This window comes from Eubalaena glacialis, chromosome X (genome assembly GCF_028564815.1).
Source record: "Eubalaena glacialis isolate mEubGla1 chromosome X, mEubGla1.1.hap2.+ XY, whole genome shotgun sequence".
NCBI lineage: Eukaryota > Metazoa > Chordata > Mammalia > Artiodactyla > Balaenidae > Eubalaena > Eubalaena glacialis.
In genome coordinates, this window is record NC_083736.1 from 12175081 (window position 1) to 12201990 (window position 26910).

Consider the following 26910-nt stretch of genomic DNA (forward strand, 5'->3'; position numbering starts at 1 on the left):
TATATGCACTGTATTTTATAGGCAATGCAACACTGTAAACAGATTCTAGGACTATTCTAAATGTCCTCAAGCAATTACCCAGGAGGTTACGAAATTTTTACAGTGACTAGATTATATTCATGGTTTCTACAAATGTATATTTTTCTTTTGCTATTGGTAACACAGAGATAAATACACAATTATCCAAATCCTTTAGGAGCCCCATGTGAACTTTACTACTTAGGAAGGAATGGTTTCAACTATTTCATATTATATGTTATATATTATATGCTGTGTAGTATATGCTATACATATATGCTGTAGGTTATATATTATATCCTATATATTACATACTATAACCCCCACAAAACATGAATATTTTCTTTCCAATGGATAGTCTAGAAAATTCTGAAGCTCTGTCTAAATAATCAGGCTGCAACAAGCACAGATTTGAAAATTAAATAGGCCACATGGTTTTGGTCCAGTGACTCTTTAGATCACTCGTTCTCACACTGTCATTTCCATTACGGGTTGAGTTGGAAAAGAGTTGAATTGGGTGTGTAGTGTCAGCGTTTTGTGCAATCTTTCAAATCCATCTTTAATGCTCCTTTTTAATAAAAATAAAGTGGGAGGCTGGAATGGGAAAGATAAATTCAAATTGGATTTTAAATCATCACTTCCTGTTTCCAGGAAAGTTTACCTGCATCGAGGTTAAGTTTCACCTGGAACGCCAGATGGGCTATTACTTGATCCAGATGTACATCCCCAGTCTGTTGATAGTCATTTTGTCCTGGGTCTCTTTTTGGATAAACATGGATGCAGCCCCTGCCAGAGTTGCACTGGGCATCACGACAGTCTTAACGATGACCACCCAGAGTTCAGGCTCCAGGGCATCTCTGCCAAAGGTAAGAAATCGCCTCACTTGACAACAAGTGACCTGAGAGGTTTGTCAAAGGTCTACGGGCTGGAGAATTCTGTGAAGACAGAAATGTTTGCTACCCTGCGGCACTGTTGGAGATGCAAACGCAGTAAGAAGAGAATGGAAAGCTGAGTTTGAGAGTTAGAGCTCTGAGGACATGGGGGAGCTTCATAATCAGATCAATTAGGGGAAAGGGGATTCAGGGTTGAGAGAGAAGAGGAATGAGTGGAGGCAGAAACATGTCTCAGGAATTCTAAGAAGCCCTTGAGTACTTTTGACCTCATGTTGTTTATGAGGCATGAAGCTTGCAGAAACTGGAGCAAGATTGATGCAACTTCCGTTGTATTGTCAAGTAGTTACTGGGGAGGCTATTGTGATTCACATGCTCAGTGAAGTCATTTACAGTAATAAAAGACTGACTTAAGCTCCTGCAAATTTACACAGAAAAGCCATATGCAATGAGTATACCTAAGAAATAAAGGTGCAGTATGAGGGTGCATCAAATCAGACACATGGATGTTTGCTATGCCTTAATTTACCTTCATGGCTAATAACACTACTATTTTGAGTGACACAGTTACCTAGAGAAGGACAGTGGACTCACTGAAGATGGTGAAAGTTCTGGCTACTGTGGCAGGTTGACAGAGAAGTGTGGAGTGGATATTGGGGACACAAAGACATTTTGTAGCACCCTGAATAAGAAATCATAATGGCTGCATAACCTATTTTTATTAAGAGCGGCCCTCTGCATTTGTAAATATTGCTTAAGCAAGTAAGGATAAATGTTCTGCTTGTGAAATGCCCCAGCGCCCCAAAATGTGCCTATGTGTATTTCCCCCTTGCACTGAGTACATTGAGCCATTAGCCTCAATTTTCCAGGAATCTGAGTTCAATTTAGTATTCAGTATACACTGTCTCATACTGGTTTAGCAGTCCCTCCAAAACTCAGTTCCAGAAAATAACTGAGATGTAATCCCCTATCTTGGCTGGCTTGGGCTTATGTTCAGTTGTGCTGCAACTGACATGATGAGAAATGTTATATAATGTTCCACATTATCTCCTATGTTGGAAGATAAGATGACGTACGGAAGAGGCCTGTGGCTATAATGGAGTCGGGTTGAATAGTGGGAAAATAGTTAAACAAATTTTTCAAGTTCCATGCCTCCAAAGATAAATATTAGATTTTGTATGCTAATAGAGAAAGGAATAGAGCTGTCTCTGATACTTTTTTACTTTCTAGAATAACAAATAGTACAAAATACCTGTGTCATATTTCTGTTGGAATACAGATGTCAGAAATGGTAACAGCTTTTTTTTTTTCAGCTACATAATCACAAATCAATATTGCCTAATAGAAATTCTAATCCCCTCTGTGCCTCCTTCCAAACAGGTTCATTTGATTATATCCCATTATTTATTAGCTACTGCTATCACTGTAATGCCATGCCATTAAACACTAGGACACACAAATATATTTTACATTTTACTAGACAGCTAAAGTACTGGAGGCACACTGCAAGCAGATAATGTGAAAACATAAGACATTTAGCCTCCAACTACTCATTGCTGCAAAAAGAATAGTCATTTATTTTCAAAATGAGAGCTTGAGTTTTTTTACAAATTTGTTATTCATTCTTATTAGCCATTGTGATTTTACAGCATGGTCAAAACTATTGTTAAAAAGGAGATCAATCAAGACGGTAGAATAGGAAGACATGGAAGTCACCTCCCCCCATGAACACATCAAAAATACATCTACATGTGGAACAATTCTCATTGAAAACTAACTGGAAACTGGCAGAAAGACTCCTGTACAACCAAGGCTATAAGAAAGATACATATGGAATTGGGTAGGAAGGGAAGAAAAGCAATCAGGTCAGGACATATGCCCCTGGGAGGGGACTCAGAGGAAAAGGGAGAACACACGAGCAGACGCCCGCCTTGGGGAGTGAGCAGTGAGAACCACAATTGGAAGCCCCAGTCCTGGCATCCTACACAGGGAAGACAAGCCCCCTTGGCTGCTTGAGGGACCACTGGGACTAATAGGAGGGCTGGGGGAAGCCTGGACTCCGCTCCTGAGGAACATGCATGTGCACGAGTGCGTGTGCACTGGCTTGCCCCTGGGGCAGGGCAGAGAGGGTGGTGAGAGGACTGCTCCAGTGGCTGCCAAGTTTCCCACAACTGCCTCAGTGCATGCTCCAACAAAGCTTACTCCACGTCGCAGTGTGGTATGGGATCTAGGGCTGCCACAACCAGGGAAAAAACTTGGTCATGGGATGCAGAGATGACCCAGTCCCAGGGCAGAGCCTGGGTGAGGCGGCAGTAGCTAGTGCTGGTGCTTACTCAAACATCCTATCAGAAGCAGTCCAGAACTCTGATGATGGCCACTCCACCACAGCTTACCCCAATACACAAAGAGAGTCCACACCAGCCCCGCCTGCCCTGCAGTGCAGCTCCACAAAAGCGCAGGGGTGGCAGAGGCTGGGGGAAGTGATTAGCAGTGAGGGACAAAGGGGACTTGGACCCGAGGCTGCATCTGAGCAGATCGAGGGAAATAACTGCTGGCACCTGTACTGGCAGCACATCGGAGACAGCTCAGACATCTGTCTGTGGCAAAAATGAGCCGAGAGCCCACATGGGCCTCCCTTGCCTCAGCAATCCCCAGCTCTGGGGCAAAGGTCCCAGTGCTAGGAAAGGGGAAAGCAGACACTTAAAGGGAACAGAGCCAGATCAAGCCCAACCCTCAGGGCTTCTACTCCAGCAACTTGGAGGGCAGTGATGGCCACTGAGCAGAAGGGAAGTCCCACCACACACCCGGCTACATCTCTAGCCCCTCCATCTTCAGCCTCATGTCCTACCAAGGTGATAGCTACCAGCACATCCTGAGGAAAGACCTGGCTTATGTCCACATCAAATCTGCTCTCCCACCAAAGGCATTAGGCACATACAGTCTATAATATGAACACCCCTTCCAGACTGGAATAGATAACTGTTTCATTTAAATTCATAGAGGCAAAGAAAGTTAAGCAAAATAATAAGGCAAAGGAGCTACTCTCAGCTGAAACAGCAAGAGAAAACCACTGAAAATACATAATTAAACAGAAATAAATAACTTACCAGATAAAGAATTCAAAGCATTGCTAATAAGAATGTTAATTGAATTAGGGCAAAGAATAGATGAACACAGTGAGAATGTTAACAAGGAACAAGAAAATATTTTTAAAAACCCAATCAGAAATAACGAATTCAATAACCGAAATAAAAAACACAGTAGAAGGAATGAATAGCAGACTAAGTGACATAGAAGAACACATAAGTGATCTCAAAAATAGAGTAATGGAAACCACCCAATCAGAAAAGCAAAAAGAAAAACAAATTTTAAAAAATGAGAACAGTTTATGAGATCTCTGGCATAACATTAAGTGTACCAATATTCAAATTATAGGGGTCCCAGAAGGAGAAGAGAGAGAGAAGGGGATTGAAAATGTATTTGAGAAAATTATGGCTAAAGACTTCCCAAACCGGTGAAAAAGGAAACAAATGTCCAGGTACAGGAAGCACAGAGGGACCCAAACAGTATAAACCCAGACAGACATAAAATAATTAAAATGGCAAGACTTAAAGATAAAGAGAATTTTAAAGGCAGCAAGATAAAAACAGAGCCATATACAAAGGAACCCCCATAAGGCTATCAGCTAATTTTTCTGCAGAAATTTTGCAGGTCAGAAGGGAGTGGCATGATATATTCAAAGTGCTGAAAGGGAAAAACCTGCAACCTAGGATACTACCTAGCAAGACTGTCATTTAGAATCCAAGGAGAGGTAAAAACTTCTTGGAAAAGCAAAAACTAAAAGAGTTCATCAATACTAAACCTACCATAAAGGAAATGTTAAAGGGTCTTCTCTAAATGGAAAAAAGTAAGAATCTATAGGAAATGGAAAATCCAAAAAGGAAAGGCAAATATATACTAAGGACTAAGGATCTACCACTTAAATAAGCCAGTACAAATATTAAAAGACAAAAAATTGTAGGGCTTCCCTGGTGGCGCAGTGGTTGAGAGTCTGCCTGCCAATGCAGGGCACACGGGTTCGAGCCCTGGTCTGGGAAGATCCCACATGCCGCGGAGCAGCTGGGCCCGTGAGCCACAACTACTGAGCCCGCGCGTCTGGAGCCTGTGCTCCGCAACAAGAGAGGCCGTGATAGTGAGAGGCCCGCGCACCGTGATGAAGAGTGGCCCCCACTCGCCGCAACTGGAGAACACCCTCGCACAAGAAACGAAGACCCAACACAGCCAAAAAAAAAAAAAAAAAAAAAAAAAATTGTAAAAGTAACTATAACTACAATAAACAGTTAAGGGATAAACATGAAGATGTAAAATATGACATTAAAAACACAAAAGTTTCGGGAGGGGTGTAAAAAAATGTATATCTTTTATGAATGGAGAAAGAAGATGTGGCACATATATACAATGGAATATTACTCAGCCATAAAAAGAAACGAAATTGAACTATCTGTAGTGAGGTGGATGGACCTAGAGTCTGTCACACAGAGTGAAGTAAGTCAGAAAGAGTAAAACAAATACCATATGCTAACACATATATATGGAATCTAAAAAAAAAAAAAAGGTCTGATGAACCTAGGGGCAGGACAGGAATAAAGACACATAGGAAGAGAATGGACTTGAGGATACGGAGAGGGGGAAGGGTAAGCTGGGACGAAGTGAGAGAGTAGCATTGACATATATACACTACCAAATGTAAAATAGATAGCTAGTGGGAAGCAGCTGCACAGCACAGGGAGATCTGCTCGGTGCTTTGTGACCACCTAGAGGGGTGGGATAGGGAGGGTGGGAGGGAGGCGCAAGACGGAGGGGATATGGGGATATATGTATACATATAGCTGGTTCACTTTGTTATACAGCAGAAACTCACACAACATTGTAAAGCAATTATACGCCAATAAAAATGTTAAAAAAAATGCAGATCTTTTAAAATGTGTTTGAACATAAATGACTATCAGTTTAAAACAAGTAGATATAGTTATAGGTCAACATATATGAACCCCATGACAACCACAAATCGAGAAGCTACAATAGATACACAAAAACTAAAAAGAAAGGAACATGAGCCTACTAAAGAATATCATCAAACTACAGGGGAAGAAACAAAAAGAAGAAGAAATGAACAGAGAAAAACTACAAAAACAACCAGAAAACAAGTAATAAAATGGCAATCAGTTCATACCTATCAATAATTACCCTAAATATGAATAGACTAAATGCTTCAATCAAAAGAAAAGAAGGGTGGGGACTTCCCTGGTGGCGAGGTGGTTAAGAATCCGCCTGCCAATGCAGGAGACACAGCTTCCAGCCCTGGTCCGGGAAGACCCCACATGCCATGGAGCAACTAAGCCTGTGCACCACAACTACTGAGCCTGCGCTCTAGAGCCCACGAGCCACAACTACTGAGCCTATGTGCTGCAACTACTGAAGCCCGTGCACCTAGAGCCTGTGCTCTGCAACAAGAGAAGCCACCGCAACGAGAAGCCCGCGCACTGCAACAAAGAGCAGCCCCCACTCGCTGCAACTAGAGAAGGCCCGCGCACAGCAATGAAGGCCCAATACAGCCAAAAATAAATAAAAAAACAAATTTATAAATGAAAAAAGACATAGGGTGGCTGATTGTATTAAAAAAAAAAGACCTATCTATATGCTGCCTACAAGACTCACTTCAGAACTAAAGACACACACAGACTGAAAGAGAGGGAATGGGAAAAGATATTTCATGCAAATGGAAATGACAAGAAAGCAGGGGGTAGCAATACTCATACCAGACAAAATAGACTTTAAAACAAAGGCTGTAACAAAAGATAAAGAAGGGCATTATATAATGATAAAGGGATCAATACAAGAAGAAGATATTACACACATTAACATATATGCATCCAATAAAGGAGCATCTAAACATAGAAAGCAAATACTAACAGAAATAAAGGGAGAAATTGACAATAATACAATACTCGCAGGGAACTTAAATGCCCCATTTACATCAATGGACAGATCATCCAGATAGAAAATCAATAAGGCAACAGTGGTCTTAAATGACACGTTATACCAGTGGGACTTGATAGTACCTACAGGAAATTCCATCCCAAAACGGCAGAATACATATTCTTTTCAAGTGAACATGGAACGTTTTCCAGGACAGATCACAAGCTAGGCCACAAACCAAGTCTCAGCAAATTTAAGAGGATAGAAATTATTTCAAGCATCTTTTCTGACCACAACAGTGTGAAGCTGGAAATCAGTTACAGAAAGAAAAATGAGAAAAGAACAAACACGTGGACACTAAACAACACGCTACTAAAAAACTAAAGGGTCAATAAAGGAATGAAAGAGGAAATAAGAAAATACATTGAGACAAATGAAAATGGAAACACAACTTTCCACCACAACTTTCCAAAATCTATGGAATGCAGCAAAAGCAGTTCTAAGAAGGAAGTTTATAGCAATACAGGCCTTCCTGAAGAAACAAGAAAAATCTCAAATAAACAGCATAACCTATCACCTAAAGGAATTAGAAAAAGAACAAAAAAGCCCAAAGTCAGCAAAAGGAAGGAAATAATAAAGATCAAAGAGGAAATAAAAATAGAGACCAAAAGTAGGAAAAGAAAAGATCAATGAAAGCAAGAGCTGATTTTTTGAAAAGATAAACTTGATAAACCTTTAGCCTGGTTCACCAAGAAGAAAAGAGAGAAGACCCAAATAAACAACATAATAAGTGAAAGAAGGAAATAACAACCAATGCCACACAGATACAAAAATCATAAGAGAATACTACAAACAGTATATGCCAACAAATTGGACAACCTCGAAGAAATGGACAAATTTCTAGAAGCATACACCTGCCAAGACTGAATCAAGAAGAAACAGACAAGTTGAAAAGACCAATCACTAGCAGTGAAATTAAATTTGTAATTAAAAAACTCCCAGCAAACAAAAGTCCAGGACCAGATGGCTTCACAAGAAAATTCTACCAAACATATAAAGAAGAGCTAATACCTATCCTTCTCAAAATATTCCAAAAAATTGAAGTGAACAGAACACTCCAAATTCAGTCTATGAAGCCACCATTACCCTGATACCAAAACCAGAAAAAGACACTACAAAGACAGAAAATTACAGGCCAATATCACTGATGAACATAGATGCAAAAATCCTCAGCAAAATGTTAGCAAACCGAAGCCAACAATATACAAAAAGGATCATACACCATGATCAACTGGGATTTATTCCAGGGACTCAAGGATAGTTCAATATTTGCAAATTAATCAATGTGATACACCACATTAGCAAAAAGAAGGATAAAAATCACATGATCATCTCAACAGACCCCCAAAAAAAGCATTTGACAAAATTCAACATCCATTCATGATAAAAACTCTCATCAAAGTGGACATAAAGGGAACATATCTCAATATAATAAAGACCATTTATGACAAACCCATAGCTAACAACATACTCAACAGTGAAAAGCTGAAGGTCTTTCTTCTAAAATCAGGAACAAGACAAGGATGCCCACTCTTGCCACTTTTAAAAAAAAATTTGTTTATTATTTATTTATTTTGGCTGCGTTGGGTCTTTGTTGCTGCACACGGGCTTTCTCTAGTTGTGGTGAGCTGGGGCTACTCTCCGTTGTGGTGCACAGGCTTCTCATTGTGGGGGCTTCTCTTTTTGCTGAGCACAGGCTCTAGGCACGTGGGCTTCAGTAGTTGAGGCATGTGGGCTCAGTAGTTGTGGCTCGCGGGCTCTAGAGCACAGGCTCAGTAGTTGTGGCGCACAGGCTTAGTTGCTCCGTGGCATGTGGGATCTTCCCAGACCAGGGCTGGAAGCTGTGTCTCCTGCACTGGCAGGTGGATTCTTAAGCACTGCACCACCAGGGAAGTCCCTCTCGCCACTTTTTTAAACATAGTATTGGAAGTTCTAGCAACAGCAAACAGACAAAAAATAAAAAACAAAGGAAGGAAGGAAGGAAGGGAGGGAGGGAGGGAGGAAGGGAGGGAGGGAGGGAGGGAGGAAGGAAGGAAGGAAGGAAGGAAGGAAGGAAGGAAGGAAGGAAGGGAGAAAGAAAGAAAGAACAAGCATCCAAATTGGAAGGGAAGAAGTAAAACTGTCACTATTTGCAGATAACATGGTACTTTATATAGAAAATCCTAAGGTCTCCACCAAAAAACTACTAGAACTAATAAATGAATTCAGAAAAGTTGTAGAATACAAGGTTAATATATAGAAATCTGTTGCTTTTCTATATACTAATAATGAACTATCAGAAAGAGAAAGAAAAAAATCCTGTTTAAATAACATCAAAAAGAATAAAATACCTAGAAATAAAACTTAACAAAGGAGGTAAAAGACCTATACTATGAAAACTATAAAACACTGATGAAGGAAACCGAGGATGATACAAAGAAATGGAAAGATATCCCATGCTCTTGGATTAGAAGAATTAATATTGCTAAAATGGCAATACTACCCAAAGCAATCTACAGATTTAATACAATCCCTATCAAAATACCCACGATAGTTTTCACAGATCTAGAACTAATAATCCTAAAATTTATATGGAATCACAAAAGACCCCAAATTGCCAAAGCAATCTTGTGAATAAAAACAAAGCTGTGAAATCACCCTCCTTGACTTCAGATAATACAACAAAGCTACAGTAACCAAAACAGCATGGCACTGGCACAGAAAGAGACACATATATCAATGGAACAGATTAGACAGCCCATAAATAAACCCATACACCTATGGTCAATTATGACAAAGTAGGCAAGAATATACAATGGAGAAAAGACAGTCTCTTCTATAAGTGGTGGTGGGAAAACTGGATAGCTACATGTAAAAGAATGAGATTAGAACATTTCATCACATCATATATAAAAATAAACTCGAAATGGATTAAAGTCCTAAATGTAAGACCTGAAACCATAAAACTCCTGGAAGAGAACATAGGCAGAACACGCTTTGACAAAGGGTACCAATATTTTTTTGGATCTGTCTCCTAAGGCAAAAGAAATAAAAGCAAAAATATACAAATGGAACCTAATTAAACTTAAAAGCTTTTGCACAGCAAAAGAAACCATCAACAAAACGAAAAGACAACTTACCGAATAGGAGAAAATATTTGCAAGTGATATGATCGACAAAGGGTTAATATCCAAAATAAATAAATAGCTCATACAACTCAATATCAAAAAGCAAACAACCGAAACAGAAAGTAGGCTAAAGACCTAAATAGACATTTTTCTAAAGAGGAAATGCAGATGGCCACCAGGCACATGAGAAGTTTCTCAACATCACTAATCATCAGGGAAATGCAAATCAAAACCAAAATCACCTCACACCTGTCAGAATGGCTATCATCAGAAAGTCTACAAATAACAAATGTTGGTTGGTGAGGATGTGGGGAAAAGGGATTCACTGTACATTGTTGGTGGGAATGTAAATTTGTGCAGCCACTAGGGAAAACAACATAGACATTCCTCAAAAAACTAAAAGTAAAACTACCATATGATCCAGCAATTCCACTCCTGGGTACAGATCCAGAAAAAATCAAAAACACTAATTCAAAAAGATACATGCACCCCAATGTTCATAGCAGCACTATTTACAATAGGCAGGATATGGAAGCAACCCAAGTGTCCGTCAATAGACAAATGGATAAAGGAGATGTGGTATAAATATACAATGAAATATTACTCACCATATAAAAGAATGAAATTCTGCCATCTGCAGCAATGTGGCTGGAGCTAGAGAATATTATGCTTCATGAAATAAGCCATACAGAGAAAGACAAAAACTGTATGATATCACTTAAATGTGCAATCTTAAAAGTAAAATGAATGTATATAGAAAAACAGAAACGATCTAACAGATATAGAGAACAAACTAGTGGTTATCAGTGGGGAGAGGGAAGCAGGTGGGGGAAGACAGAGGTATGGGATTAAGAGATACAAACTACTATGTATAAAATAGATAAGCAACAAGGATATATTGTACCTCACAGGGAATTCTGGCCATAATTTTGTAATAACTTTTAATGGAGTATAATCTATAAAAATATTGAATCACTATGCTGTACACCTGAAACTAATATAATATTGTAAATCAACTATACTTCATTTTTTAAAAACTACTGCTAAATAAATGGTCACTGATTAGTGATCTTTGTATGAGAGGCAGTCAGAAACTCAGATAAACCAAAAGAGGGTATAATAAAAAATCATTTTATATTCAGCTCTGAACTCATCATGGTTATCCTTTTGCCATCACAGGTTTACCTTCCTACGTGTTTTTCTTAGGCTATTATTAAACACGGTTGGCTCTCAACTGACTGTGGGGAGTTGTGACTCATATGGATGACAGTAAGAAAGGAAAATGGGATACAAAATGAGTCACGGAAAACAAATAATTCCTTACACACATACACACGCATTCTAATTTATAAACATGGCCATCCCTGAGAAGGTGCTTCACTGTACTGATTGTACATTTGCTCCAGGGCCTAGGGCGACACCCTTTACAGAGTAGGCATGCACACTGCACTTCCTAATCTATAACAAGTAAGACATGCTTCTTTATATATACGATAGAAAACACAGAAAGTACCATTAACGTTAACCAGCCAGTATATAACTGTCGAGCGTTTTTTCCACACGCGTTTGTAGGCAAACCCCCACACATGCACACACAGAAAACTTAGATCAAACTTTTATACATTTCTATACTATGTCCTATTTTGCGTGGCATTAAAAATCTATCATGACTATAATTTGCAGTAACTTAATAGTCTATTTGATGTAGACTAAATAAATCATCATTTATTTTACCGTCTTGGATATTTCAGATTTTCTTTTTTTGCATTTGTGAGTATGATCATTATAAATATATCTGTATATGAGTGTTGTATCTTTGTTTTAGACGACAAATGCTTATATTTTCTTAAATATTATTTTGCAGTGGAAAAAAGAAGGAACTGAGGATGAGTGGAGTAAATGAGAGATGATCTATGGGAAGAGGCTAAATGGGATGTATGTTCCATTCAGGGAGAAACTTTGTCTTGTTTTCATGTTAACTCCAGCACCTAGAGCAGTGTGTGACTTAGACTCGTTGATCAATAAATCCTCACCAGATGGATAAATAAATAAATTAATGAACAAGCATGTTCCCCCATGTGAAACCATGTAGAAGATATAGAGTAGGCTTGAAGCAGAATCTATGGGTAAAGGTTTTCCAGAAAAATATTAGGGCTCTAATGTATGGAATAATATCATAATACTGTGACATATACTATAGAAGAAAGGAATTTCTCTAAAGGAGTATGTCTTCCTTTTCAGAAGTTCTCAAGTAGACTTTGGGAAGTTAAGAATATATCCACGATGGTATCTTAATATTTTGAAACACAGGCAGGCCTGTACCTAAATCTTAGAGCCTTCACTTCACTCAACCTCTCTAAGCCTGTTTCCTCATTTCTGAAATGAACATATTATTTTCTACTCCTTTCATAAATTAAATGAGGATAAAATAGGGCATTATCTGCATACATTGTTGAGCTCAGTTTTTTTTTATAGGGTAGGCAGTCAATTCCTTCTGGTTATTTGGTCATTTTTCCCTATCCATAACGTAATAGAAAAGACTGCTCCATGGGATGGGAGGTTGTATTAGAAGACTCATACAGGGCCTTATGAATAGAAGACACCATGTTCTTTGGATGGCCCGTTATTTGCTTATAGTCATGCTGCCAATGTGATGAGCCAAAGTTTATCATATGTGTGCGTGTACATGCATGTGTGTATTTTTCATAGGTAGGCAGTTTATTGAATGGGTTAAGCTCTAGAGGGTCTGAATAAGCAATGGCTGTTTTTCTCCAATCACTGCCATTAAAACAGTTGGTTCTGTTTACCCTGTCCCTGGGGGACCTCAGGAAGATTCCATAGATTCTCAGTCACTACATATTATGTCATTAGACCCAGAATGAACAAATGTGTGTTTTACAATTTAATAGACACCTAAAATATTGGTGATAGATACTTTATGATAGTCCACGATCAGATTTTTAAAAAGTCATCTAGCCTGAAGCAAAACTTCAGTCTCACACCCAACTTCATATTCTTTCCATCCCTTGCCCCCAGCTCAGGCCTGCCCTTTGGCTTGAAGATATGCAGTGAGGCAGGCACACTGTCTGTTCCTTCACAGTTCCTCCCCTTGCTTTTCCAATTCTCTTCCCCGCTCCTGTTGCTGAGTTCACCAGGCTGAGGGTAAAAAGGTGGATGGAAGAAAGTTGTATGTGACTCACACTGCTGTATTCTAACTCTTGCCTTCTCTAATGGCAAGCCTCCAAATGCCAGCTTTCTTGTGAATTGAACTTGATTTCTTCGGAGATTTCTGGGGGTCCCACATACCACGCCATCCCTGGATGAATAATGCACTCTGGTTGAGGTCTTACAGTCTCCTCTTAGCTATCGTCTCCTAGCAGCATATTCCATACAGTTTCTTACTTGCAGGGCCTCCTTACTCAACTAGACAGCCCTCCTGGTTGGCATGTTTACAAGATTCACATCTGGCTATTTCCCACACCATTTATTTGGCCCACCAAGAACATGTGTTCTTGCCAAGCTAAACAGTGGAAATGCAACTTAATTGTTAAACCTTCTGCCTTCACCCTTTCATCTTGGGTATTCCAGCTAACTACTGCCTTTGGAATTTATCCAGGTAAGAAAGAAGTACTTGTGTTCATATTTTCATACAAAACCCAACCTGCTGAGGACACACGACAGGTTCTCCTAAGAACTCTTTTACTCTCCAATTCCAGGGCAACTTGGAATTTCAGCAGCTCAGCAGGTATGACATGTGGAGGAGAGCTCTTCTCTTGCTGTGGTGGGGTAAACCACCTTCTCCCAACCCCCTTTAGGAGAGTAAGGAAAATGCCATAGCGCTGTCAACACCCACAAATTCCATGACTTCAATGAATTCTTTTCAAATGTCTAGTCTTCCAGAATACAGGGTGTCAGGTATAATGGTCTCTAGATAGCATTTCTTCTAGAAAGTCCTGCATCCTGCATACATATGTGTAGATTCTCCCTCCAGAGTGAGGCTTTAGTCGAAATCCCATTCCCATACTACTATACTTATAAAATAAATAAACATACCTAATTTTAGAGTTTTAGCCCTATGAGGGCAAGGACTCTTGATTTTGTCCATGTTTACCTACCCACCACTTAGTATAACACCTGGCTCATAGGAGGTGCTCAGTAAAGAGTTGGTTAGTGAACGAATAAACAGTGTTGAAAAGGCTTGTAGTCAAGTGGTATTCCAGGTATAATTTAATTGGCAGTTCATTCATCCATCATTTATTCAACTAACATTTATTGAGCATCTCCTCTGGGCTATTCAGTGTGCTAGGAGCTGGGGAAATCAAAGATAAAAAAAAAAACAGTCCTTGCCCCTGCCTCAGGGGTTTGTAATCTGGTATGCCAGAGACAGATACATGGAATGGTAATTATTAAACAATGTGGAATATATGGACATCGATGAGGATGCCTAACATTATTAAATGGACGAGGGGGAAATGGAGGGGGAGGAGGGACGAGCGAGAGGGGAAGGGAGTCAAAGAAGGAAGGAGCAGTGCTAGGAACGTGGCCTGAAGGAGGGAGCCTGAGCTGAATCTATGAAGCAGACTAAATAGGTGAAGTAGGAGGAGGTAAAGGTCATTCCAGGCAATGAGGACTTTGCTCTTCATAATATTTGGGCTACACTTATAAAACAAGCTTTTCTAGAAGACAATCTGGGCAGGTTTCCAACATGCTTCACGAATTTTAAACACATTTCAAGTAAGAAACTTGTGTTTACTGATTCCAAGTTAATTCCCTGACTTCCTGCCAACCAAAGCTTTTTGTGGTTTTTGCTTGGTTTGGTCGGTTTTGTTTGGTTTGGTGTTTAGAAGTTCAGTCTCTTCCCTCAATACAGAAAAATGAAACACTGGCATTACATCTGTTCCATAGGTACTTTCCCATTTGAAGCTATAAAATTGGTTTTTTAAAATATACATCTTTATCAACCTCCAAGAAGCTGTTCTGCTGGTAATGTTCTAACAGTTTGGTGCATAAAACCCCTAGTGGCAGTTATCACCAACAGTTATCACCTGACTGTAATAGTATCTTAAACCTGGAAATCCTTGGGACTTGGGACATTTTAAAGATTTAAATAGAAATAAACTCTGGCTTTTAAAAAGCTTAAAAAAAAAAAAAAAGACTGAAGGCTGGGTGTATTGTCGTCTTTCTAACCCACAGGAAAATATCAGGATGAACTGAATAGAAGGCTGTGAGACATCAGGCAGGCTTTGAGTGTGGCCAAACAGAGTTGAACAATTCTTTTCCTTTACACTGTGTTTGTTATTATAGCTAAATGATTCTCAGCCACTCCTAAGTGTGTCTTGAGTCCCATTTGTGGCTACAGCCCAGAGGTTGTAGAGCTGAGAGCAAGCATTGATAGGGGACAGTTGGGATGCAGTGTGCAGGTGACTCTGACAGGTCCATAACCATCTCCTTGCAGCAAAGATCCAGAGGCATTATCTTTAGCCATTATTAACTGAAATGCCCTATTTCCTATATAAGGAAATTTTGCCTTACTTTTCAGCCATCTGGTCAACGAAGACCAGCTGGACCATTTCAAGAAGCTGCCAAACCCAGGACAGCTTGGAATTTAAAACAAAAGAGTCCTGCCATGTTTGTTCTTGCTTTATTCCCCATGAGAATGTTTCTATCTAGAGACTGCAGCAAGAGAAACTATGAAAGCAGTAAGACTGATACCTACAAAAGTTTTGAAGTAAGGATTTTTGGGGGATGTCTGTTTTAACTCTAAAAAATAAAGATGAATGCTCCTTGAATCAGGTACGTCCCCAGCTAATTGGAATGAATTTCCTAGGTCGGATCGGTATTTCTGAAAGAGGTGGGGAACAATTCTGTTTTGTGAAATCAGGATTTTACTGAGTTCTTGGATAAAAGATTGAAAAGTAACAAAGCCAAGCTTTAGCAAATTGATCTGCAGGCCTGCTTACTTCAACCAGAGGTCTGCGTACGTGGGAGACTTCATGAACTTTCCCTTCTGACATTTCCTGAGCCACAGCAAACTGAAGAGTCGTTGATGTAGTGACTGTGTGATAAAGACATGCAAAGAGATGATGTGTGCAAATTCTCTTGGGACAGAGCTGGAGCATTATTGGCACCTTGGTTCAAGAACGTTGTTGGCAGCACACCTCCTCGTGAGGCTTATAAATATTTTGGGGACAGCATTTTGAGGTTCAGGATTATTTTGAACTCTCTTTCCATTTCACTAAAATGGGGAACTCCATCTGGGTCATATAGCCTAAATGTCTTCGGTTCTTATAAATGCCACACAGTGAAGAAAAAATGAACTATTATGGAGCATGTACTACAAACTCAGGATATAGACATGAAGAAACAGACTGACATATACATAAAACAGGAGATTATAATTCAGTAAAGTAAGGGCAATGGGGTAGACTTTTAACAAAAATGGCTGTAATAATTCCCTTCTCTGTATCCATACCCTTTGGGTAATAGCCCTCTCCCACGTTGACTGTCAATGTGACCATGTGACTTGCCTCAGCTGAAGGAACAATGGCAAATGTGACATAACCAGAGACGTGAAAAATGCTTGCACCTCGTAGCTCACTTTCTCTTGCTGCTCTTGGGACCCTATGAACACCACCATGTGAAAAAAGCCAGGCTAGCCTGTTGAATGATGAGAGACAAACGACCCAGTTATTCAATTACCAAGATGGCAGCCAGCTAACTGCCACTTTCCTGCTCATTACTCCAGGCACACTGGCCTCCTTGCTGATTTCCGAATATGCCAGGTACATGCTGTCATCCCTGGGCCTTTGCAGTGACTGTTCTCTGTGCCTGGAATGCTCTGCCCCCAGATATTCACATGACTAACTTCTCTACCTTTTCCAAGTCTTTATTTAAACCTTATCTTCTCAATAATGCCCGTTCTAGCCATTATCCCTTCACCCATGCCCTCATCCACACCTTGACCCAACTCAACTTTTTGATTTGTTTCCCCACTGTATTTTATCACCTTAGAGCAACACTGATTCATATCAAATTCTATTACGGATTGTCTTTATTCTATATTGTCTGTTTCCTTTACCTTGAATATGAACTCCATGAAAGCAAAGATCTTCATCCGGCTTGCTCCCTATAACAGCACCTAGCCTATAGTATATGCTCAATAAATGTTTGTTGATTGAATTAATGAATACATACATCTCTAACGTCTAGTCACTGAGAAAACTCCATCTAACCTTTCTCTAGAAGATAGAACAAATAAAAGGGAAACCACATAGCCAGGGGCCCATCTTTCCTTAACTGGCTATTCTTTACCACCAAGAATCCTGGCTACCTACAGTATGTCACTCTAACATAATATCATTTTTATAAAGTTTTACTTCTCTGACGGATTGTATCAAGTAGTGTTATATTCATTTTTCTTTGATAGCTACTTCTTATAGAGTAATATAACCAAAGAAACAATAATAAAGCGGCAATGGTTTAGATGAGAGGGCATCCAGACAGGCTATTTTTATCTCAGTTTTGCTTCCTCAGCACCGTCACAACCAATTTGGAGCTTTCTCAATGTGCCGATGCAAGTGCCCATTTCCGCTTCCAGCTCCTCCAGTTTGTTTGGATGCAAATATATTCTTTGAATTCTGATAAAGGCGTCCAGAGCTCTCCTCAGCTGAACTCTCTACAGCCACTCTGGGCCAGAGGTGAAGCCCTCATACTCTTCCATAGGGGCCCAATCATCAGAAAATACCCCCTTTTCTTTACCTAACAAGAACCAAGTGGGTTTTTGTTTTCCTCTGATTTTAATGTGTCATTAAAAAGTATCTGTGCATCTGAACTTAAGGATTGCTTTGAACTGCATCATCATCTAGGACTTGAGAAGCCCTGAGCTCCAATCTGAAGCAAACTGCATGATATGCCTAAAGCAAACCATTTTCCATCCCTAATGAAAAAGAGGGGGTGACCCCAGTTTGCTTTCCAAAATTGACCATGCCTTAAGGAAACTGGAATATCCAAATATTTTCCGAACTACACAGGAACTAATAAAATCTAAAACTTTTGTGTTGTTAGCAGAAGGGGTCCCAGCAATCCTGTTAGGGATGGGAAAACTGATGACTAGGAGGTTAATTCACTTTCAGTCTTTCAAGATCTGCTTGAAGTAGATGCCACTTCTTACATGAAGCGCTCATGGATTTCCATCAAATATAAATGGCCTCTCTTCCTTACCTCCATGGTACTTTGTGTCTTATATCAGTCATTGCATTCAGACTTGTGGCTTAGTGATTAGGGCCCTATGTACTTGCTCTAATGTTTTGTAAACTCTTTGCGGAGAGGACCAAGTATTGTTCAACTCTGCATGACCTGAGTGACTTACATAGAAGAGGCCCTCAGTAGTTATTATTATAAGGGGACTGTGTTCAATGGTTCCTGATGTTCTGTGATTGGAGTAGGAATAAGTGCAGGAGCTTAACTGGCCTGATAAGGAAGTGTCAGTAAAGCAGGGGGCCTCAACCTTTGCTGCACATTCGAATCAGCAGAGATTTTAAAGCTTTCCCATACTCCACCACAGATAAATTAAACTATCTGGCAGTAGGGTCCAGGCATCAGCATTTTTTAAAGCTGGTTTTAATGTGTAGCCAGGGTTGAGAACTGTGGCTCTAAATTTTGTGGTCTTGGGAAGTGTTTTCACTGTGTTTATCATTTGACAGAATATAGATGCGTTTAAACTTCATGACAACACTGTAAACTACATATTATTATTATCCTCACTTTGTAGAGGAGGATACTAAGGCACAGAGGGGTTAAGTAAGTAGCTCAAGTTCCCACAGAGCTAGACTTGAATCCAGGCAGTTGAGTCTGAGTTGGTATGATTCATCTCTTGGCCACACCACCTCCCGTGGTTAACGGTTACCGAGTTTCTTCAACATGCCCAGCACTGTGCTAAAAGCTTTACGTAGGTTATCTCACAGCAAACATATAAGTATTGATACAACTTCGCATCACCAATTTACAGGTAGAGAAACTGAAACATCAAGAGGTTAAGCAATTTGCCCACAGTTATGTTGCTAGCAAGTGAAGAACCAAGATTCAAACCACTGGTCAATTCAAATTCTCCCAGAGGAAGAACTAAGAATTTTAAGTTTCATCACATTGTCCGTACCATGCTAATTACAGGTGGAAACTTTTGAGTGTGAGATAAGTTATTTTCCAGGCTCTGTAATCCCTGTCTTTTGGCTGTGCAGATTGCATTCACTGTGTATTACATGCAGTTGGCAACTTTGTTCACCATTTTGATGAAGAGACAATGTTTGCCTGATTGCCCTTTCTCTTTCATATTAAGAATAACTTATAATGATTCCTGAGGCTTCTGTTACACATTCATCCTCAGCAGACTTTCTAACTGAACTCAGTTGCTGTTTATTGCTTGTATCAGCTGTAGCCATTTGAACCGTCATTTGCATCAGTGTGATTATGTTAAGAGCCCAACCTGGTAGAGGCTATTATCCATCATTTGATGGCAAGTAAAAGGTTGAAGGAAAGCAGATTGGATGACTATGAGCAATAAAATGGTTAAATAAATTGTGGCTTATTCATACAGTGAAATACTAGATGGAAATAAAATGTAAGAACTGCAGTCACACATAACAACAGAGATGAATCTCTCAAATCTTACATTAAGGAAAAGTTAACAATCATAAAAAAATATTCACAGGCAAAATTCATCTATGGTGTCCCAACTAGAATTCTGGTAGGATTTGGGAAGTAGTGTGGGACTAGTGATGGGGAGGGACCATGAGGGGCTGAGCTTCAGGGGGCAAGAAATGTTATATTTCTTGGCCTGGGTGGCAATTAGATGGGCATGTTCATTTTGTGGTCATTCACTGAACTGGACAGTTGTGATCCTGGTGCTTTTTTCCTCCACTATGAATGGGACATCTTGTTTATAAAAAGATGAATAAAGGTTGTTTGGTAAAGCAAAGAAATACAGATTCCCCAAATAAACTTAGAGGAACATTTTAGCACAAGCCCATTCTTTCTCCTTCTCTTTTTTTGATCCTGGTACTTTTAAATATTTTATTAAAGAAGTTAAAAAACCCAGATTGCACCAATAATGAATAAATAATAGAGGAAACTCATACACTTTAGGCAGTTTCCTCCTCTTCCTTTTTCAGAATGAAAACAACAAAAGCTGATACTAATTGACTCTAGGTTCCAGACCTGCTACTAAGTGCTTTTCATTTATGTATTATTTAATCTTCTCAACAACCCTATGAGCTAGATATTATTGGTCCCATTTTCTAGATACGTAAATTGAGACTCAAGGTTACAGAACTAATAAGTACCAAAGCCAGAATTCAAACTTAATTGGACCCTCAGCTCTACTCCTGTCTTACTTTATAGTCACTAATGTCCCTTCAGCCTTTAAAATGGATGTCCTTTATGCCTGTTGCAGTTTATAGACTTGAGGGTTGATTGATGGGACTCAAAGAATTCAGTAACCTAGAGATTCCTTCCATATTCTTAAATTATGGTTCACAGTTTGGAGTAATCATAGTGAGTCTTCCATACAGTTCTGAATTCTCCCTGGAACAGTCCCACCCTTTATTTTGCTTTCCACTGCTGTTTTCTGCTCACTTCCTAAACAATCCTTTCTTATGGAAAGGGAAATGAGCACCTTTCTGTCATCGGAGAGAATCTGAAGGTACAAGATACTAAACAGAAATTGGTATCTATTAATGTTTCTTGCCCCCATGTAACCCTAATTAAAAGAGGAATTGAAACAGGAATTAACACTTTGTAATTGGCTCATGTAGAAGACCATTCCCCATAAACCATACATTTTATTGTTGGTTCTAAATCATATACATGGATTTCTCTTTTGGGGAGACTCCAGAGAAAGGATGCTCTGCAAATATGGAAATATGTGTTATAGGATTAGTTTGTACTCATTCATTCAGTTTATTTACTATTCATGGTATATACTGTATTCTAAGATACTTCTTTTCCCCTATTTTCACAGCTTTGAGTTTGGGTTGTAGCTTAAAATTGAAGACAAATCAGTTTAATTGGAGATGTTTTTCTTTCTTAGTGCTGTGTAAAATAATGGTGCATCTTATAGTCACTGGCATCTTAGATTTAATGAACTACTATACTGAACTTCAAGAGCCAACCATTATGCTTGGCACTGGGCATACAGAAGTGAGCAAAATAGATGTGCTCCCCACTCTCATATCCCACTGGAGTGACAAACACTGAGCATGTAATTAGCTGATAATGCTTGTTAAGAAGTAATTCTGGGTGCCATGGGAGCGTGTAACAAGTAAATGGGTGCTTGTCCCAGTGTCAGAGGAGACTTTTCCCAAGGCGGTGAAGTCCGAGTGGGATGTGAAGGCTAAGTAAGAGGTGCCTAGATGAAGGTGACCAAGGATGATCCCAGAGGAAGAAAGAGCTGCTCTGCAGGATTTGAGGTTGGAAAGAGCCAGTGAACTTCAGGGAATTAGAAAGAAAGAAAACCTGATTAGAATGTAGAAAACTAAAGGGGAAGTGGCAAACACAAAGCCACCCAGGTCACACAGGGCCTTGTAGGCCTCAGTAAGATGTTTGAGTTTTCTGACTGTAAGGATATGACGTGATCTATCTTTTTGAAAGGGCTATGATGACCACTCTGTAGACTAAGATTTGAGAGGGGCCAGGGTGGATGTAGGGAGACTAGTTGGGGAACAATAGCAACAACAAGGGAGAGATGGCTTGGATAGGGTGTTGGCTGTGGGAATAAAGAGAAATGGATAAATATGAGATAAATTTTGGAGGTAGAATTGGACATGGTAAGAAACATATGACCATATGTAAGGAATTGGTGGAGACAGAAATGGAGCCAAAGTCAACGACTGGAGGAGAACTCATCCTAAGGGAATTAAAAACGAGGGCCTAGAGGCTTGAACCTAGGAAAACATCTCAGGATTGGAAGAAGTAGGTGTTCTGAGTACAGCCTGGGATTTGTAACTCAGACGTGAGTACTAGGGAAGGAAGGCTGTGAGAAACCATGGAAAGCCTCCTCCACAAAGCCCTGGGAGCCCAAGCAGCACTGACTTGTAGCTAACATATCAAAGAGTCGTGTCATTGGGTGCCAAAGCGTACTTCCCAATTCGGGGTTATCGGCAGAGCACAGTGGATTGAGTAGTGCTCGTCTGAACCAGAGAAGTAGCGGGAGAGTCCGTGGCCTATGGTTGGCATCAACAGGAAACAGTAACTGCCTCCCCACTTCTGTGACACCACCAACCTGTCAGGTTCATGACCATTAGCCCTTAGCAGAAAACCCCACCCAGGGGTTTCTTAATTGAGATGTTTAGAATATTCACATTTAATATGATTACTGATAAGGTTAGATTTAAATCTATCATTTTATTATTCATCTTTTATTTGTCACATCTGCTCTTTAACCTTTTCCCTCTTTCACTCCCTTCTTTTGGATATAGTACCTTAGAGTGTTGTATGTGATATCTTTTGTTGGCCTGTTGTCCATGCTCTTTTTCTATTATTTTTCTGATTGTTTTAAGGTTTATAATATAAATCTTCAACTCATCAAAGTCTACCTTCAACTAATATTATATTCCTTCTCATATAGTACAAGAGTCCTACAAAGCAAACTTCCATTTCGTCTCATACAGCTTTTATGCTACTGTTGTCATATTTTTTATTTTGAAATATATTATAAACCCTATATTATTTTTGTCTACAGTCAATTATCTTTTGCATGATTCTAATAACTTGAAAAATATCTTGTATATTCACCTGTAGAGTTACCATTCCCAGTGTGCTTCATTCCTTGGGTAGATATATAATTCTATCTGGTATCATTTTTCTTTTGCCTATGGAACTTTTTAACATTTCTTGTAGTGCAAATCTGCTGGTGATGGATTCTTTCAGCTTTTGTATGTCTGAAAAGTCTTTTATTTTGCATTTGTTTTGGAAAGATGTTTTTACTGAACATTAAATACTAGGCATTTTTTTCCAATCAGTACTTTAAAGATGTTACTCCATTGTCTTCTTACTTGCACTGTTTCTAATTTAAAAATCTGCTGTAATCCTATCTTTTCCTATGTACATAATGTGTCTTCTTTCCTCTGATCATCTTAACTATTTTCTTAATTAATTAACTTAATTAATTATTGAGCAACTTGATTATGATGTGCCTCAATGTCATTTTCTTAATTTTTCTTGTGCTTGGGGTTTATCAAGCTTCCCAGATTTGTAGATTCATAGTTTTCACCAAATTTGGGAAAACTGTATCCCTTAGTTTTCCAAATAAATTTTCTGTACCCCTCTCTGTCTCCTCCTCTTCAGAGAATTAAATTACATGTATATTAGGCCACTTGACCTTGTTCCACAGCTCACTGAGCCTCTGTTCTTCTTGTGATCTTTTCTCTATTTCATTTTAGTTTCTATTGTCATATTTTTAAATACATTAATCTTTTCTTCTGTAAAGTATCATCTGCCATTAATCCCAATCCAGTATATTTTTCTTCTCAGGCATTATATTTTTCATCTCTAGAAGTTTGATTTCGGTCTTTTTTTTTTTTCTACCTCTTCCATGTCTCTTATTACCCTGTTCAGTCTTTTCTCCAGCTTTTTGAATAGACTGAATACAATTAAAATGACTTTTAATGTTCTTATCTGCTAATTCTAACATCTGTATCAATTCTGGGTTGTTTTCAAATGGTTTATTTTTCTCCCAGTTATGTGTCTCTTTGTGCTTCTTTGCATGCCTAGTAATTTTGTATTAGATGCCAGGCATTGTGCTTTTTACTTTGTTGGGTGCTGGATTTTCTTTTTCTATAAAAATTATCAAGATGCTCTGAGACACAGTTAAGTTACTTGCAAACAACTTGATCCTTTTGATCTTGCTTTAAAGATTTGTTAGGTAGGCTCAGAGCAGTAATTTAGTTAAGCAAGGCCCTTCTGAATACACTGTCTAATGCCCCATGAATAATCAGGTGTTCTAATCTGGCTTGTGGGAACAACAAGCACTATTTTCAGCCCTGTGAGAACTCCAAGTACTTTCTCCTCTAGTTTGATTTTTTTTTTTTTTTCTTTTTGGCTGTGTTGGGTCTTTGTTGCTGTGTGCAGGCTTTCTCTAGTTGCAGCGAGAGGGGGCTACTCTTTGCTGCGGTGCACAGGCTTCTCATTGCGGCGGCTTCTCTTGTTGCAGAGCATGGGCTCTAGGCGCGTGGGCTTCAATAGTTGTGTCTCGCGGGCTCTAGAGCGCAGGCTCAGTAGTTGTGGCACACGGGCTTAGTTGCTCCGCGGCACGTGGGATCCTCCCGGACCAGGGCTCGAACCCCTGTCCCCTGCATTGGTAGGCAGATTCTTAACCACTGCACCACCAGGGAAGTCGCTGGGTTTTTTTTTTTGTTTTGGTTCTTTTCTTAGCCTCAGTTACCTTCCTCACATGTATGCACTTATCACTACTTTGCTGACTGGTCCAAAGGAAACCTCTTCAGACTTCTGAAGTTCTCTCTCTTTCTCTCTCTCTCTGCAATTCTCTCCATTCTGGTACTCTACCCTGTCAACTCTAGCTACTGTGGATTCCCCAGATTCTCAGCTCCATCTCTTTAATTTTGGAAGTTTGTTGGGCTCTGCTTGGGTTCCTCCTCTCCGCATCATGACCTGGAAACTCTCTTAGGACAGTAAGTTAGAGCAATAGCAGGACTGACCTTGCTTGTTTTCCATCTTTCAGGGATAACTGTCCTTTTTGCCTAATGTCTAGTCCCCTTGAAAACCACTTTTTCATGTTTTGTCCAGATTTTTTTAGTTGATTCAGGATGGAGGGTCAATCTGGTCCTTATTACTCCATCTTGGCCTTGAGTAGAAGTCACTGCCAAGGTGTCAAATCTTTGATTTATTTTTAAAATTAGACACAGCTTGTAAATAAATTGAGTGTGACAATTTAGATAATTGAAATAATTACCAGAACCAGCATCAGATTGTAAATGCTAAGAGTACAATTGTTCTAATCAATGAAGTCTGCATTTATTAAATACATGGTCTATGAACTCTAAGACTGAGAAAAAATGTTTTGGAAAATAAATAAATAATTGGTATGTATGGGCAAAAATATTAATATCCTAATGGGAAAATCGGTTTTGTTCTACAAGATGTTTCATCAAAAGATTTTCTTCAAAGTGATATATTCCAATATATTTAGGCTTATAGCTGACTGATTATTCTTACCTCTTTTTTTTATAACACACTCTGGACTGCTTTGGGAAGAAAGGACCTTTTCTCTCATACAGCAACTCCTCTTTACATGTCAATTTCTCTTACTGGTTCCTGCTTTTTGCTCCCATGGATGCAGTCACTAAATCACATAGATATTTAATTAAGTTCAACTCAATTCAGTAAGTATTCAAGATATTACCTACTATGTTAGGCATTAAGTAGGTTTAAAAATAGTAAGATAGTCCCTGCCCTTGAGGAATTTTTAATCTAGTATAAGAGTCAGCAAATATTGTCTGCAAAGGGCCAGATAGTAAATACTTTAAGTGTTGTGGGCCATAAGGTCTCTGTCACAACTACTCAACTCTGCAGATGCAGCGCAAAGGCAGCGGTAGACAATGCATAAACAAATGAGTGTGGCTGTGTTCCAATAAAACCCATGATCTAGTGGGAAGAAGCTGAGAAGTACATTGAAAAGTATATGTATTACAAAGGTGACCAGAGGCAAGTCCTATGGGATGTCAAAGAAGGGAGATTCATGTCTTAATAGGTGGTTTGTAAAAACAATGAATGATTGAATAGAAGCAGCAGTATTGGAGTTGATGTATGAAGATTAGATAGAATTACAATAAGCAGAAGTGACAGGGGAAGATCTGAAATAAATATTAGAGATGAGTAAGCACTGAAGATTTGGGGGAAGAAGTAAGTAGTCCCGTTTATCTGGAATGTTAATTATACTCAGGAGTGAGGTAGAAAAATAAGGCAATGTAAGGCCTCTGAATCCCCCCAGACAGAAAGAAGGTCTTCCTCCTCTAAACGGTTTAGCTCCTCTCTTTGGTCCATGATCTCATCCTGCCTTACAGTATGGTGGTTTCGGGACTTCTCTTTGTTTCTCTACTAGACAATTGTCACCTTTAGGGTAAGGATTATATATTGCTCATAATTATATGTTGCTCATCTTTGAATCTCCACTGTTTCTAGCACAGAGATGGAACGCAGCAGCAGAGCAAAAATATCTGTGGGATTAAGAAAAGAAACCATCCACTTCAGTCCAAACCATTTGAACTTATTAGACACTGAGGCACCGCAGAAAGAGTTTAAAAACTAGGTGACTGCCAAGGAGTGAAAATGTTCACTCATTACCACATAGCGCCTTTATTTTTCAACAAGGGTTTTGGTAAGGGATCTTGCAATTGTGCATGGGTTAATTCCTTTAACTCCTCCATCATGTAGATTTGACAGTAATTAGTAGCCACTTGAAATACAGCTTCTAAGTTGCAATTCTCCACAGTCTATTTCAAGGGAAAAATCCATATAGATAAGTACTGGGGTTTTATTTTCTAATCAAAAGGTTAATTAAGTGAATTAATCTTTATGTTTGAATACATTTTTGCATGGAATTTGGAATAATTTAAATGGGTTAAAATCAAATCAGTGTAGTATTAAAATGAATAATAAAGCTAAGGGAACGAGTAAAAATCTTATGTGTTCTATTAATTATGCAACAGCAGACAAAATTGCCTCTGGCAAGTTTAACCTGAGAAGGCAGGAAAGCTGATAAAGATTCTCAAATCCTCTTGCAATGGCTAGTATCCCCATAGACATCATTTTGTAAAATGTATAGTGCCTCACAAAGACATAGCTTA

At 39.2% G+C, this 26910-nt stretch overlaps 1 protein-coding gene across 3 annotated transcripts in view; it reads left to right on the plus strand.

Moving 5' to 3' along the window:
• Positions 1 to 26910, plus strand: part of GLRA2 (glycine receptor alpha 2) — a 177762-nt gene that overhangs the window by 71224 nt on the left and 79628 nt on the right. For all 3 annotated transcript variants that reach the window (XM_061178589.1, XM_061178588.1, XM_061178591.1), the window contains exon 7: positions 670 to 884. In XM_061178589.1, the coding sequence (XP_061034572.1) occupies positions 670 to 884 (215 nt within the window). The remainder of the gene's footprint in view (positions 1 to 669; positions 885 to 26910) is intronic.